General features: G+C 32.9%; 2 protein-coding genes across 2 annotated transcripts; both read right to left on the bottom strand.

Moving 5' to 3' along the window:
* Positions 1–257: 257 nt before the first annotated feature.
* Positions 258–1,772, bottom strand: LOC145130648 (uncharacterized). Its single transcript, XM_079065419.1, has 5 exons — positions 1,707–1,772; positions 1,358–1,579; positions 1,063–1,155; positions 870–974; positions 258–775 (listed from the first exon to the last, which is right to left on the bottom strand). The coding sequence occupies exons 1-5, from the start codon at positions 1,770–1,772 to the stop codon at positions 341–343; spliced, it is 921 nt and encodes a 306-aa protein (XP_078921545.1). The 3' UTR covers positions 258–340.
* A 13,912-nt stretch (positions 1,773–15,684) lies between these two features.
* On the bottom strand, positions 15,685–16,140 carry RTFL14 (ROTUNDIFOLIA like 14). The gene has a single exon (XM_079068701.1). It carries the CDS (start codon positions 16,061–16,063, stop codon positions 15,923–15,925), a length of 141 nt encoding a protein of 46 aa, XP_078924827.1. The 5' UTR covers positions 16,064–16,140; the 3' UTR covers positions 15,685–15,922.
* Positions 16,141–16,719: the final 579 nt, after the last annotated feature.

Here is a 16,719-nt window from a genome sequence, read left to right as displayed (position 1 = left end):
TTTTTAGTGATTGAATATCAGTCTCAGATACAATACCATTTGCTCCCTAACCTGATTTTCTAGTGACTGAATATTAGTCTCAAATATAATGTCATTCGGTCCCTAACCTGCTATTGTTTCAAACCAAAGTTTAGTCTTAAACTAACATTTATAGTGACTAATATAAACAATGCGCTTGTTAATACACCAAATGAACTAGTACTAGATAAATAAACCGTAATTTAGACATCATATCCAAATTTAAAACAACAAACAAAAATGTCTAAGAAACTAGTCAATAACTAAACCATACGTGAAAGAAGTTCCAATTTTTAATAACCGGTCAAGAATGTTACGCTTGCTACGCTTGCTCTGATAGATCTGTTATGTCATCGTACGCACGAGCTTCATCTTCATCGGGTGGACATAATATGTTTTGAGAATCCGGGAACTTCGAGATAATAAACTCGAACATTTTTTCACATATTTCCTCACTTTGTTTGACTTTTTGTTCATTTATTCGAACCTCCTCCTCAAGTGCAACAATCTTACTTTTCATATCTTCTTCGTCTTTTGAGGCTGATTGAGATGTTTCTGCGGTTGATAAGAGATGTATATCTTTTTTCCTCATAACAGGTCCACTTGAAGCCTCCCATCCAGATTGTAATGTTTTATGTTTGGCACAAATAGTTTTAATGACTTTTTTCTCTATGTCGTATTCCATTTCTTGAGTAATGCTTGTTCCCGCCGAAACTAATTTGGCACATTCTTCCTCCTTGAGTTGGAGAATATTTTCCTAATACAACATAAAAACATATTATAATAACTTATAACACCAATATCAATATATTATAACTATAAATAAATATTAGTCAAGAAATCATTCTTACGTATTGAATGCGTGACTCATCATTTATCCATTTCTTTATAGGATCAAAATGCAACTTATGATATAACTCGATTGGGCTGGGGGGCATTTGAGTCTCTTTATTTGTCTGCAATAATAAAAATTAATATAAGTGAAGGTAAAAAATAATTTTCTTGAATATATTAATTTAAATATGAATTAATTTGATAGTTTACCATGGCAAATTTGTGATTTGCTATCGATCTTGAGCCTCCTCTACTTGGAATAACAAGTTTTCCCCGATTATGTTTCATTTGTTCAGCATATTGCTACAAAATTTGAACTATACGTGGTTAATAATATATAAATAAGAGTTAATTACATAAATTAAATGTGTATGTGCAAGATTGAGAGAATTTTGTTATAGGTGTATACTATTGTATATTTGACAGCGCATGTTTTATAATACTACAAGAAATAAAATAAGAATTCTAAGATGAAATTATAAGGTTTATAGAATTTAATAATTACCTTCGCTTTCATCGATTCCCAATAATCGCACAAATAACCCCAATCTTCTTCGCTACGACAATCTGGCTTCATTTTAGATCTTGCAAATTGTGGATATGTCATTCCTCCATTTTTCTTCCAATAATCTTTGAAAATATTTCGTGTGCGTTTCCATTGCCTCGGCATTTGTTCATCTACATACTCCATCAGAACTTTATCTTCGTGCGGTAATTCAAATTTTTCCTACATTCAATACATAAATTAAAATTGAACGTTATTAATTAAATTTTAATAATAAATTACTTCCATTTATGAATTTTAAATTTTAACAAAAAAATGAATAGATTTAGGAAAATGATATGTAACTTACACGTAATCTGTTAATCATTTCTTCTTTATTTTCTTTTGCTACTTTCTCCCATGTATGGAATTCCATTTCACAAAAGCTCTGCATCACAATTCCAACCTCCGTTGCAAAAGATATTGTTGAATCCCCAATGAATTTCTTTGTATAGATATCTCTTGTCAATGTAATTCGAGCATCAGGTTGTTTTTCCAAAATCTGTGAAGCCTTTTTATTAATATTAGGGCCTCGCCTCCGCCTCTGTGGTTGATCTACACGACAGAAAGTATACATCAACTAATGCATAATCTGTAATATTATAAATAAAAGAATAAATTGTCTACTATTACTTGGAACGACTTCATCTGTGGCTAATGAAGCCGGTTGAGTATTTTCTCTAGAACCACTCCCTCCTGTTTTTTTAGTCACATAAGCGTGTAAATGTATAAACATAAGTGGAAAGAAAGAAAGAAACACATAAATCACAGCTGGCCAGAGACATGAAAACAAGATACAGAGGCGGAATAGGTGAAGAACAAAACAGGGGAAAATTTTTCTGGGAAAATTTTCTTGTACTCCAAGCTTTGTTGAGAAAAATATGAATAAAACTTAATTAAAACATCATAGATACATTTCCAGTTCATACTAAACCAAAAAAAAAAATCCTAATCTAACAAAAAAACTAAAAATACGATGGTTTTTCCCAAAATATCCCTGGGTGAAACCTGTCCTAGATTTTGATTATTCCAACAGATGCCATGAAAGGATGTAACAGTTCTATGTTTATGATGTGAGGATAGATAGAGACAAAGAGATATAGACTAAACTGAAGGAGATAATTAATAAAACAAACAAGGATTTGGTTTTCTTTCTGGTTTTCTTCTCTGGCAATCACAGTGGAATTGTTGTTATTTTGTATAAGAAAACATGGGTTTATATGCATGGTCTGATGATCTTTAAAAACTAAAAAAAGGATGCAAAAGAAAACATAGCAGTGGCTTTTATAAAATAAAAAAGAAAATGATATTGTAATCCATCTTCACTAAATTGTGTTAAGCATGGGTGTATATCCATGGTTTGATGATCTTTACCTGTAGTGCCCGATTTGGGAAAAGAATCCGTATTTTGGCAAACTACTGGCTCAGTTGTGTTAGAGACAGTTCCTTCACCAACAAGCAAATTTGATGTTGATTGAGGATTTTTTTCTCGGACCACTTCCTCCTGTAGAAATTAGAAAGTACATTTCCCGAACCCGAATAAAAAGAAAATAGAATTACCCAACCGAATAACACCCATACATTGTGTAAGTTGTTGATAAGGTTGTAAAAAGTACATTGTCCAAAATTTCAGATTTGAAGTTAAAAACACAAATCAGGTCAAAAACAGAAATCTGAAATCCATTACATTTAAATTTTTCTTTAACTCAATTTTTAGTAAACAGTAAAAACATATAAGGTTTACCTGTTGCATCAACGGATGCCATAGCACGTTTACGTCGACGAAGCATACACAATTTTGGATCGAGTTCACCTTCACTTCCTTCACCTGATGACGTGACTGAAATTTGTCGAGGTTCTTTTCTTACACGCTTAGTACCTCCGAGATTAACAATTGTCATCATCACCAGAAATATCCACATTTTATCTGCAAAGGATGTGATTTATAGACAAGTTAGTCAGGAGTATAGTTATTTATATTCATCGTCTAAAAGTTTTAAATATTAACAGATTAAAAACACACCAATGAATTAGAACTACAGTACAATTATCCATAATCATAGTAAATAAGTTTTAAAAATGTAACTAATTACAAAACACATCAACAAAGTAGAAAAAGATTACAATTATTCATATTCATCGTCTGAATCATCAAATAGGGCTACATTTGTTTCATTGCTATCATCTAAACCCTCTAAATCTTCAGGTTCCTCACTAATTTCTTTGGGGATAGTATCATAATCAATAAAATCATCTAAATTGTCTTCAAAAGCTTCAACATCAACAATTTCCACAAACTCTTCTTCACCGTCTTCTACATGAAACTCGAAATTTTCACAATCTGATGTTTGAAAGGGGGTTGTGTCCGACGATGTTCCTACATGTTCAAACATATCCTGTACATCCTCATTATCCAGAATATCCCATAAATGCCTATGTGTGCTTCTTTCTATGATTTTCCAGCCCGAGTCACGCGTGGGATCGTTTATATAGAAAACTTGTTTTGCTTGATTTGCCAACACAAAAGGATCTTCGTCATAAGCTTTTTTGGTTGTATCTATAGATATGAAATGAGGTTCAAACATCACGTGCTTCCTTTTACGGTCGGTATCAAACCAAATGCATTTAAATAAAATAACTCGGTATCCTTTTATGAATGAAAATTCAAGGACTTCATCAACATATCCATAATAATCTTCTTCAACACCATTGTGAATTCCTACAGCTGTGACTCCACAATTTTGAGTCCTCCTATGATCATCTCGTGACTTAACAAGAAATTTAACTCCATTTACTATGTATCCACTATGTGATATAACTCGATTATCTGGACCACGAGATAGTGCATATAACTCTTCGTTGATTTCCGATGAATTTTGCTCATACATTGTTCCTATCTGTTCACCATTTCCAAAAAAAGTAAGGGTAGGTTGATTGTTCAGACATGAGAAAATGATATAAATTATGTTATAGTAACATTACCCGTGATGAAAATCAAGATGGAAATGTAGATTGTTGTAATTCACTGAAATCTAGGGCTGCTTGATGTTGTCTTTCCAAGAAATTCAAGTGCTCACTGTCAAGTGCAAGTAAGCTTTAAATACCTTGAGATACAAAAAAGTGAATTCACTATGAAAGGGAAAATGTACTTACTTCAGGTACGGTTCAACTTGTGAACAATTAGTTAACATAAACCACAATGCTTTCTTTATTGAAATGTTTGAAAGCCTAACAGTTTCTCGCTTCCCAATTCCTCGACCATTTAATCTGAAAATATCTAATTTATAGTCTCGAACATCACTTGTAGTTTCATCGTCATATCTACCTCGCTTATCTAATCTTGAATCAACACCACGTAAATAGTGTGAACAAAATATCAGAGCTTCTTCAACAACATAACCTTCTGCAATTGAACCTTCGGGTCTTGCTTTGTTTCTAACATATTTCTTTAAATGGCCGAGATACCTTTCAACCGGATACATCCACCTTGATTGTACAGGTCCTCCTAAAATAGCTTCTTGAGGTAGATGAACGCACAAGTGCATCATAACTGTAAAAAATGAGGGAGGAAATATGCGTTCAAGCTTGCAAAGAATCTTAACTATCTCTTCTTGCAAAGTTTCCAACTCTCTCACAAGTAATGTGGCTGAAGTTAGAATCTTGAAAAATTGAGACAACTCGGTCAATGTATCACATATACGCTTATCTAAAAGCCCACGAACAGCAATAGGGAGTATACGTAACATGAAGACATGATAATCATGTGATTTAAGCCCATATATCTTATTTTGCTCAAGAATAACATTTTTACCCAAGTTTGCAGCATATCCATCAGGAAAACGCACAGACTTAACTAGAGAGCAAAATTGTTTCCTTTCTATTGGAGTTAAGACATACGGAGCGGGCGGTTTAATCCAACGATCATTTTTCTTCACCAAGTGCAGATTCTTGCGTATTTTCATATCTTGAAGATCTCGGCGAGCTAGGTCAGTGTCTTTTGTCCTCTTTTCTATGTTTAATAAGGTTCCCACGAAGTTCTCACCCACATTTTTTATAACATGCATGACATCAATGTTATGACGCATTAACAACTTACACCAGTATGGTAGTTCAAAGAATATGCTTTTTTTGACCAATTTAACTCGCGTTCGCTCCTTCTACGTTTTTGGCCAATGTGAGACTGTTTCTTTCCATGTGGAAAGTAAGGGACATTTTCTAATTGGCGCAAGCAATCTTCTCCACTGATATGTTTGGGTGCAATCCTAGACTCTTTTTTCCCATTAAAATCTCGTGCATTCCTCCAAGGATGATCAGGGGGAAGAAATCGCCTATGACCTACATATGCTATTTTCTTTCGTATACGAATACTAGATGCATCTTCGTTGCATGTTTGGCATGCCATGTACCCACTTGTGCTCCATCCAGACAAGTAACCATATGCAGGAAAATCGTTTATTGTCCACATAAGTGCTGCACGCATGTTGAATGTACGTCCCGATTCAGAATCATATGTTTCAATACCATTCTCCCATAGAAGTTTCAACTCATCTACCAGTGGACGTAAATATACATCAATATCCTTTCCTGGTGAATCTTTTCCAGGAATCAACAAAGCCATCATAAATGAAGCATCAATCATAGACTTCCAAGGAGGCAGATTGTACAATCTAAGCACAACGGGCCACATACTATATGAAGTACTCATTGTCCCAAAAGGGTTGAAACCATCGCTCGCGAGACCTAGGCGTACATTTCTTGGTTCTTTGGCAAAATCAGGGTAGATTGTATCAAAGTGCTTCCATGCTTTTCCGTCTGCTGGATACCTAAGAACTCCATCTTCTTTAGACTTGTTGTGAGCGTGCCACTGCATGTCCTTTGCAGTATACCTAGAGGCATATAGTCGCTTAAGTCTACTTGTGATGGGAAAGTAACGCAAGACTTTGGTTGGAATCTTCTTTTGATGCATTTTATCATCTACCCAACGACTAGCACCACAAACAGGACATGATTGTAATTCCAAATTTTCCTTCCAAAACAATGCACAATCATTCTTGCAAGCATGTATTGATTCGTATCCAAGTCCAAGAGTACGCAAATACTTTTTTGCCTCATAGTGGGATTTAGGGATTATTGTGTTCTTGAATGCCTCACTCAATAACTTCAGTATCATATCCATGGACACATTTGTCATTTTACATGTTACCTTCACGTGCATCAATCGTAATATAAATCCTAGTACAGAGAAAGTATCACATCCTGGAAATAAAGGTTTCTCCATATCAGCGAATAACTTGTCCACATTTGGATTACTAGATCGATTATAAGACTCGTCCTCATCGTTGTCATCTACTCCTTCAGTTTCAGCTCCCACATGAAACGCATCACCAAGTAAAGCATCGACACCATCATCTGATTCATTATCACTTTCATCATGCTCGTTGTTTATTTCATTTTCCTGGCGACTTTCCCCGTGAAATGTCCATATTTTATATGACTGTTGAAAGCCATGATGTATGATATGACTACAAACTACATCAGGTGCATGCTTTCTTACATTTAGACAGCTTTTACATGGACAGTGTGTACGACCTTCACTATCAACGTAACCTTTAGCCATCTCCGCAAAAGCAATTGCCCCCTTCATGAACTTTGGATCGACCTTATTCGTGATTTTAGTCCAACTCTTGTCCATCTTATCTTAGTATGAAGTAGTTGAACTAAAAGGAACCAAAAAGAAGAAAAAGAAGAAACATAAAAAACTACCATTAATGTTAAATAGATAAAATCTATTTACATTTTGGTTTGTGGAATGCAAAAAAGACTATTCTACCCTTTGTTTATTTGATGTAAATTTCTTCAATAACTAGAGATATAACTTATTATTATGAGTTAATTACGTCTTGTAATGTATACATGAAGTCCCAGAGAGTGATGGAGTTTGTGTATTGTGTTATGTGGTCCCTTTGCATAAATCATGTGGCGTTGAATAAATAGGTAACTAGATGACTGAACACCATACAACTTAAACCTAGATAATTAATTTAGGTGGGCCATGCAGGCTTAGGTTTTAGTTTTTACTTCTTACATCTGACCATTGGGGGCATATATCATAGAAAATAATAAGTAAACCCAATTTATAATATCAAATATTTGGTCATTCAAAAGTCACTGGGGACATCTGCCCCCACTCTTCAAGCACTAAATCCGCCCCTGTATTCAACCATCTTCCACTAGTAGCGCTTATTTAGAAGAAGATAATTTGTATGCATGGTGGCATAGGGAGGGAGTTTTTGTATACGTGGTGTTGTTTTCAAAAGTAGCTGTCAAAATGGTGTTGTTTCAAAAGTAGCTGTCAACCTTTAATATTTCATTTTTTAATCTTTTAAGTTTTATAAGATGTCATATTTATATTATATTAATTTTAAATTTATTTTTTAAATTGTTTTTGTCTTTAATATAATATATAAGTTATTTATTTACGGATCGTTAAATAACATAAAATTTTCATTTATATATTATATTATTATACGTTCCAAAATATTTGCAAAATCAACTTCATGATACTTATATGTTATATAAGTATATATTTCATTTATAGCCCCTTAATTTAAATAGTATATATATATATATATATATATATATATATATATATATATATATATATATATATATATATATATATCTATCATTTTCATAAACAATTTATATTTTATACCATTGTTTTATTTTTATACATAAATTTTTATCTAGAATAGAAAAAAGTTGTCATAATTGAAAAAATTGACACCAACTTAGTCATAATTTTTATACATAGGGAGGTCCATACATTTAGTTTAACAGAATGAGAAAATCGAATGTACAGTGTTGATATTGTGATTGATAAAAAGCCTTTACATTATGGACAAGATTGTTGAAAGTTAAGCTGCAATTAAATATTTGGTATTCTTAAGGGTTAATTTAGTAATTTGGTGGTTATAGAAATTATTGTTACAGAGTGTCCTTGAAGCGATGCCATGTTTTCAATTTGCTTGATTCCTTTAAAATGAGATTTTAATAGATGATAGATTACTTATCTGAGAACTAATTCACTTAATTCACAAAGATTATCACACAAAATAAACAAACATAAAAATCACAGCAGGACATGGACAGAAAAACATGATACAGAGGGAGGAACAAAACTGGGGAAAAATTTTCTGGGAAATTTTGCTTGTCCTCCAAGATTTGTTAAGAAAAACGTGAATAAAACTTAATTAAAATGTCATAGATACATATCCTATTCATACTAAACCAAAACGAATCCAAATCTAACACAAAAATTAAAAATATGATGGTTTTACCCAAAATACCCCTGTGTGAAACCTGTCCTAGATATTGTGTTCATCAAACAAAGTTAACTATTATTATTGATTATGTAATGGGTTTGGAATTGATTTTACAGTTGAATACTTTTTTATTGAAAAGAAGTCCTATAGTTGCTAATGCTTTCTGTAATTTATTTAATAATCTTCATATTATACGATTTGTATTTGTTGACAATTAATCAAATCTAAATGGGAAAAGATTTCTAGCAGAAAAGAGTATCATCTTCAAGGCATAATCATATTCCAAATCAAATCAATTCATATTATATGACATGTATTTGTTGACAATTCATATCGCACTTTTTGGAATTGACTTTCAATATGTTATTCAAAGCATAACCATATTCCAAATCAAAGTCGATTAAATTAAAGCTACAAACAGTTAATGTTACCTTGAATTGACGAATACTTCACAAAGCCCTTGACTCCTTGCAATCGCTAGTCTTCCTTCAATTTTGGTAAGGTATTGATAGGGTTTTGTGCGGCCGAATGTGATTGAATAACCGTACCATTAATCTATATCCATGCTCTTGGCAATTCCGGAAAAGATCGTGTTGATCCCGTATCCCGTCCAAACCACAGGAGTGTTCCTCCTTATTTGCAATATGCATACTTTATTTGTTAGATTTTTTAATAATTTTGGACTCGTACTTTTCCAAAGAATTAAATGTTTTTATATTTTTTAATTGAATTTCAATGTTTTTTATTTCCGTTTTATACAAATTGCTATAAATTTTTGTTTTTTTACCATGTTTTTAAAATCGGACGGGACCGGCCGGTTCAATCGGGAACGGTCACGAACCCAGTTCTTAGAAGCCAAAAAATTGTTCGTCATGTGAACCGCTAAAAAATGGTAAGAACCGGTTAAACCTGTAAGAACCGGTAAAAAACAGAAATTTAAAAAATATTTTTTTATGTAATTTTGTATATAATTTAAATTAAAAATAATGTAATTATGACATCATCAGGTTTGCCCGGCTTTTGAGACCGGTCCAATCGGTTGGACAAGTTGGACCATCGAACATGTAAGACGGCTGGTTCGGTCTACAATACGATTTTCAAAACCTTCTTTTTTAAGAGTAAATCACATGAATAGTCTATATGGTTTGTATTAATTTACACGTTTAGTTTCCAACATTTTCTATTCTAGCTTGGATCGTCCTCATTGTTTGTTTTTATTAAAGTCTCGGTTCATACCATATATCAAATGTCCTCATTGATTATTTATTATTTATATATTGTTAATAAATAAGAAAATGACCAAACCGCTCATCTTCCCATCACACCCTTCTTGAAAATGATCACATGAGTAGCACAAACTAAAACACAAAGTAATGGTCCATAATTGGAGCTTAAAGATGGTGGTTATATGTGTCGGAATGTTAGACATTTGTCACCCCAGACCTGCCGGTCTAACTGTAGCTAACAACTTAGATGCGAGATTGTCAGTCCCGTATAGATCTATACACAAGTATCATGCTCTCTTACGGGAGATTCTGGTTATAATACAGGCCTTTTGTAGGTACTCTGGTAGGTACGTGAAGACTATGACTCACAAAATTGTATTAGTGGTTTACGTATAGTGTAATGAAAACCCTTTTGTAAGTGGGAATATTACCTTTCCATTGTAATTACATAGTGTAAAATAATTATACCTTTAAATAACTATTTGTTCGCCCCAAAAATGCTAAAACAGTGTTAATCACCCATAAACTACACCCATTATAGTTTATTATAAATGTTTTGTTGTATCCATATATATTTGTATATATATAAGTTAACTTGTTAGATGTTTTAAAAAAGATTATATCATATAATTTACATCTAACACAAGTAATAGAACATTTAGTATGATAAATCCAATTTTTCTAGTTTTGCCCCCTTTTTAACGATGTTTACTGGTAACTAGTAAAATATAACTGTGTAGAACTAGTTATGACCATTTTTGTTAGAAAACCCACTTTTACATAAAATGATAGATTTTTGAGTTTTCTTTTTGTAAAACTAACTCTTTGATATTTTAGACTAGTTTCAAGACACATGTCCCAAACAACATATTTTGGATTATATCCCACAAAAATTGTGTAATAACTAGGTTATAACCATTTTTGCTAGAAAAGCCATATTTTGTTAATAAAAATCCTAGTCTTTATAGCTTTGTAATCATAACTTTTTCTTAAGAACATATAGCATGATTATATTTGTTTTACTTAGTTTTATATCTCAAACTAACATACCACATATAAATGTTCTAGCAACTAGAAATAACCATATTTCATGCAAATAATACTTTATATACAACATAGAGATGAAGCATGCATAATAACTTGTGTTGTTATACAATTTTTCTTGTATCCCCCCCCTCCCCCACTAAAACATGAAAATCTCGAAAATGGTGGGTATGAACTCACCTTGAGTGGATTTCTTAGTGGATAAATAGATGAAGATGAAGATCCTCAAGCTTAGAACACTTGAAGATGGTATTACCCTATGGATTTTATCACATGTTAATGTGTGTAAATATAACAAAACTAATATGTATGTGTGTAAAATCACTAGATTAACAAGGATATGCTTACCAAAAATCTAAGAACCAACTTATTGAAAGATTGGAGCTTGTTCTTGAAGGAGAAATGAAGAAGATGAAGAAATAGATAAAGATGAAGGGGGGGGGGGGGATTCAGCCGCAATTAAAAAGGGGGAGAGGGGAGGGGGTGGGGTGGGGTGGTGGGGTGCTGCATGGTTATTTGATGGTTATTGACTTGCTGACATGTTGGGTAAGGTTTTTGTTGGAAAAGATGATGCAAGTCTTGTCTAGTTATGGGCAAAGTCAACTCTCTTAGTTTTTATAAAATGTTGGTATTCTTTTTATAAAAATAGTGATGTTTTATAAAAAAAGTGTGGTAACATTATGTATAATTACTTAATTTGAATTGTAAAAATTCAAATTATTATAAAAACTCGATATCATCAAAGGTATTAGCACATTGTGTTATGAATATTATTTTTTGCCAAAATAATATATACTTGAATTATCGAATTTCGCGTTGTGAATCCTAAAAAGGATTTTTATTCAATAATTGATGAAAAACGACGTACTTTGTATTAATATTTGTAAGTTGTACATTAGGAACATTAGGAACCATAACGCTTATCCTAAAATCCTAATACTAGTCGAGTTGAGTTGGTTGACTTGTTGACTTTGTTTGATCCAGAATTGACAGTTGTCACAGGATAGGGGGTGGGGGTGACAATGTTGTGGGCCTTTTTTTACCTCTTAATTATTAAAATATAAAAGTAAGTATTAAAAAATATAAAAAATAAAAATAAAATGGTATAGTAGTGATTTCAGTTTTCGAAAGGGACAAATACGCAACGAAAGATTTTCAAAATGACCATCTATCTAGTTTTTTCAAGGTTTGGACTTGTTTTCTGAAAAAATGCAAACCACAAAGACCATTTGTGCAATTTTGTCTAGAAAAATTGATTTTTTTTATAAAAATAATATTTTTACTACGCTTTTGATCACATATAGAACATAGAACATAGGATCGCTTACATTAACAATATCATATAGAACATAGGATGCTTACAGCAACAATATCAATATTTCTTCTCAAATTTTTTAGAACGTCAGATATATTTAAAAAAACGTAGCAATAGGCTAGACAGAAGAAACAATTACATGGAAGCAACAGACAAAATTGGATCTTGCAACCAGGCAATCCAATTCTTGTCAAATTGATTTTCATTTATCTGTATATGTGTGTGACAAAAGTACTTGAAATCTTTTAAAACATGTAAAATTACATAAAAAAATGACTTATCTAAAACACGTCCTTGATTTTTTTTAAAGGGTAATTATGTCAATTTAAAAAATTACAAATCAACTTTTTATAAAACAGTACTTGAAGTAGCTTTTAGATTTGAAGCTTTTTCTTTTAACTAAAAGCTAGAAGCTCCTACCACCGAACAAAACTATTTTTTTCTGAGCTTTTCGCTAAAATCTAGAAGCTCCCAAATTTTTTGTGTCGAACATGCCCTAAAGGAACTATTGAACTAATGTGTTTACCAATTTACTCAAAAGTCAAACAAAACAACTTATAATACTAGAGTTTGTCGTTAATTTATTTATAGGTATTGTCAGTCTAAGACTTGGATCTTTAGCCCAATCGGTGACACAGAGTCCTTTCTAGTTGAAATTCGGCTCCATCAGGGTTTGGCTTTTAGCATGTATATCTTCACTTTGATTTTGGATGAGGTGTCACGTGAGATCCACGGGGAAGTGGATTGGCGTATTCTTTTCTCTAATGACATTATGATGGTGGTTGAATCTATGACTGAGTTGAATGCTCAATTAGATACTTGGAGGTCCACGTTAGAAGAAAAAGGGCAACATATCAACAATGCTAAAATAAAGTATCTATGGTGCAATTTCAACAGGGAGACAAATGATACAAGTATAGATGTAATTATTGTAGAGCAAACTCTCCTCTCGATGGAGAGCTTCAAGTATTTAGGGTATATGATCTATAAGGAAGAGGCTCTGGAGGTAAATGTCACCCAACACATAAAAGTGGGTTGTATAAAATGGAGGGTAGCATCATGAGTCTTATGGATAGGAAGGTCCTATTAAATCTAAAAAAGAAGTTTTACAGAGTAACCATCTGGCATGCTATGTTGTATGGATCTGAATGTTGGTTAAGTAAGAAGGACCATGTGAGAAAGATTAAGGATGTTGAGGACTTGAGGAGGACTTATGGTCAAACTCTTCTAGATAGAATATATAATACAATAATAAGAAATTTGTTTGGAGTGTAGCAGATCACTGAAAATTTAAGGAACAGAAGATTAGGGTGATATGGACATGTCCAAAGAAGTACAACATCAAATATAGTAAAGAGGGTAGAGTCGATGATGCTTGATGGTGAGAGGAGAAGAGGACGTCCTAGAAGGAAGTGGAAGGATAGTGTGAAGCTAGACATGGAGGAACATGCTCTACCGAGGACATGAGCTCATATAGGAAGGTGTAGAGGCTTAATATTAAGGTAACTGAGTAGCCTAGCCCACTTGTAGGTTTTGTTGTTTGATGTTTATATCGATGAAAATTGTTTCATGCTCATATGCTCGTTTTCTGACTTTCATTTTTTCCATGATCTTATTTTGCTTTACATTGACTTATTGTTTTCTTGGTTGCTTCATTTGAAGGTTTTCGAGTTCATATTTGCATGTTCTATATTTTTAGCAGGTTTTGCTTACCGCTAACTTTGACGTATTATTTCCTTCTTTGCCTAGATCATCATAACGAACATGCCGGAGGTCATCTATGTGACACAGTTGTTCTTCAAGGCAGACTGTTGACATTCTACATCCCTTACCCCATCTAAATAAGATTTTTTAGGCATGTTGTTGTTATTATAGGGCTCATTAATTTTTATTTATTTCATTTTATTCCCTTTTGTATAAAAGTTGGTTTTTTTAAAAATTAAATTAGAATAACTAGCAATTTATTATTATAGAATAAAAGATTAAAATAAATAAATTTTAATAAATCTATAATATTTTGTTACAGAATAACACAAATCAACGTACTTAAAATAAAACTTAGACAACTAAATAGGATATATAAACACAAATAAACATACTTAAAATTAAACTTAGGCAACTAAATAGGGTAGATAGTTTTTCTATTATAGAAAAAGTAGATTAAATATAACTTAAATTTTATTTTTATTTTTATATTTAATAAATAATTAAATATCAAATTATATAAAAATCATTGTACTTTGGAATTTTTTTTTTGTGTAACTATCGTCATGACTGAAAATTTACGTTTCTTAGAATAACTACATAAAACTTTGAATTAGATAAAAATAACAAACTCAGCAAACTCTTCGCCATCTACTTCCAACTGAACTAAATAACAAACTATTCTCCATCTAATAGAATGATGACATGTGTTAAGTAACTCAACAACTTTGAATTATATAAAAATTACTATATTTTGTAAAATAAAATTTTGATGGAACCACCAATATCTATCAAATTGAAACTCTGTCATATAAAAGGCGTTGAATCTATTGTGTATCCAATGCTTTAATAAATTAAACTTTGCCCTATTGTGTATCCAATGCTTTAAACTATTGTCATATCTTGATTTAATAAAACTTTGCCTATTGTGATTCCAATGCTTTAATATGTTGTTTACTTCCATATTGTGTAAGAGACAATGACTTGTTTTCCATCTCACATCTGCACAAAAAACATGAATATTCTTCTTATTTTCATCGTTGAAATTAGCCTTAAAAACTTGTTGTTTGTTGGTGATTTTAGTGTCACCATGTCATTTTAAGTAACTGGAACTAACATGTGAGCTAAGGGGCTTCATGATTTGTACTCTAATATATGTACAGGGTTGTGCGGAGTACACGCATGTATAAGATCGAATCAGAAGCCGGTTCGACGACTAGTCGGGGGTCCGGGGTTTCCAAAGGGGCAGCGCCCCTTTGGCGGGGTCTAGGGGCAGCGCCCCTAGCGGGGTCCAAGGGGCAGAGCCCCTGGCTGGGGTCCTGCTGGATTATCCTAGGCTGAATTTCTTGTAACCCAGGCATAGGGTAGAAATATCAGTTAGGAAAGTGATATCACGATCCAAGTTGGTATCCAGATCTCCACCACAAACCCTAAATTTCCCAACATTGCTCACATCCGGTCCCCTACGTGCCTATAACAAACGTACACGCCCTATAATAACACATATGGAGGTGGCAAAATGACAGGTTCGGAAATTATTCGTATAGATCAAAACAATGGTGGGGTTGGGCTTTGAAAGAGTTTCCTTTGTGTAGGCTCCGGAAATTGGATGCTAGCTCTTTTAAATTTTGTTTGTGTCAAATAATATCAACAATCACCATACAAAATTAGTGCTTGATCCCAAAAATAAGATTTATGCATAATCATTATTCAAATCTTACATTGTACAAAAAGGGCCTATAATTCCATTAACGAGTCAACACTATAATTGTTTCAAAACTTCATTTATCATGTATACATAGACCACTTTATGGAACATTTCTTTCTATATACATATGAAGATCAATAACGTGTAGAACTTACATCTTCCTAGAGCTAATAGATGCATTTCGATCCACATTTATACTTCTTCTTAATCATGCGAGCACATAAGAAACATGGTGCACCTCCATATGATATAAAGTCGTGCCTTTTGCTCCCTGATTTGCTTTGAACATCGCACTAGTGATCTCTGTTTCAAAGTCTTGAAGCTTGATAAACTTGCAGCTGCCATATGAGAACTTTGTTGAAAGCTTTTACAGTATTATTCTGCACATATATACTTACATGTGTCTATATATATAGGCCAACTTTAAAGAGTAAACCTGCATACCCCCACCCCACCCTACCACCTCCCCTCGGGTCCATAAGATAAGGGAAAAACGACTGGCGTGTTTCTCCTTAGACTAATGGCCAAATTTGCTTTAAAATGACATGTCATCAAGCTCCTATTTTTGTAGTCAAAAGGGACCATACATGTCTAAAGAAACGACTGGATAAGATGGTGATAAACATACATGCGTGTTTGTACGGGCACATGGTGTGTTACCATAAATGATAAATGATTGATTGGTCAAACAACCTACAGTTTTTTGTGTTCTCAAATATATAAATCTATCTAAAATAATATTATTTCAAATTTGAAGAATAAAAATACTAATTAGTTGGCTCTTGTTTTAACCAGATCAGATCAGAAGTGTTATTTGGTGTAGATGTGTTTGTGTGGCTCAGAGATGAAGAAGGCGTTCAAAATTTTGGTTGCATGTTGTTCCTGTAGGCTGTATGAATCAGACAATTTGTCAGGCACTTTACCCAGCTTGTCTATTCCTGATCCTTTGATATGTATGCATTTCAGAGTTGTAAATAATGTACAACTCAATTATGTACTTG

Source organism: Lactuca virosa, chromosome 8 (assembly GCF_052849685.1).
Source record: "Lactuca virosa cultivar CGN04683 chromosome 8, Lactuca_virosa_CGN04683_v6, whole genome shotgun sequence".
Taxonomy (NCBI): Eukaryota; Viridiplantae; Streptophyta; class Magnoliopsida; order Asterales; family Asteraceae; genus Lactuca; species Lactuca virosa.
The sequence above is the reverse complement of the archived record's forward strand: the minus strand, read 5'-3'. Positions and strand labels throughout refer to the sequence as shown.

Coding starts and splice junctions, on each gene's coding strand:
- LOC145130648 (XM_079065419.1), bottom strand. CDS start 1,772: ATGGAATTCCATACATGGGAGAAAGTAGCAAAAGAAAATAAAGAAGAA. Junction 1,156..1,357: donor GGGAATCGATGAAAGCGAAG/GTAATTATTAAA, acceptor CAAATTTTGTAG/CAATATGCTGAACAAATGAA. Junction 975..1,062: donor CAAATCACAAATTTGCCATG/GTAAACTATCAA, acceptor TTATTATTGCAG/ACAAATAAAGAGACTCAAAT.
- RTFL14 (XM_079068701.1), bottom strand. CDS start 16,063: ATGGCAGCTGCAAGTTTATCAAGCTTCAAGACTTTGAAACAGAGATCA.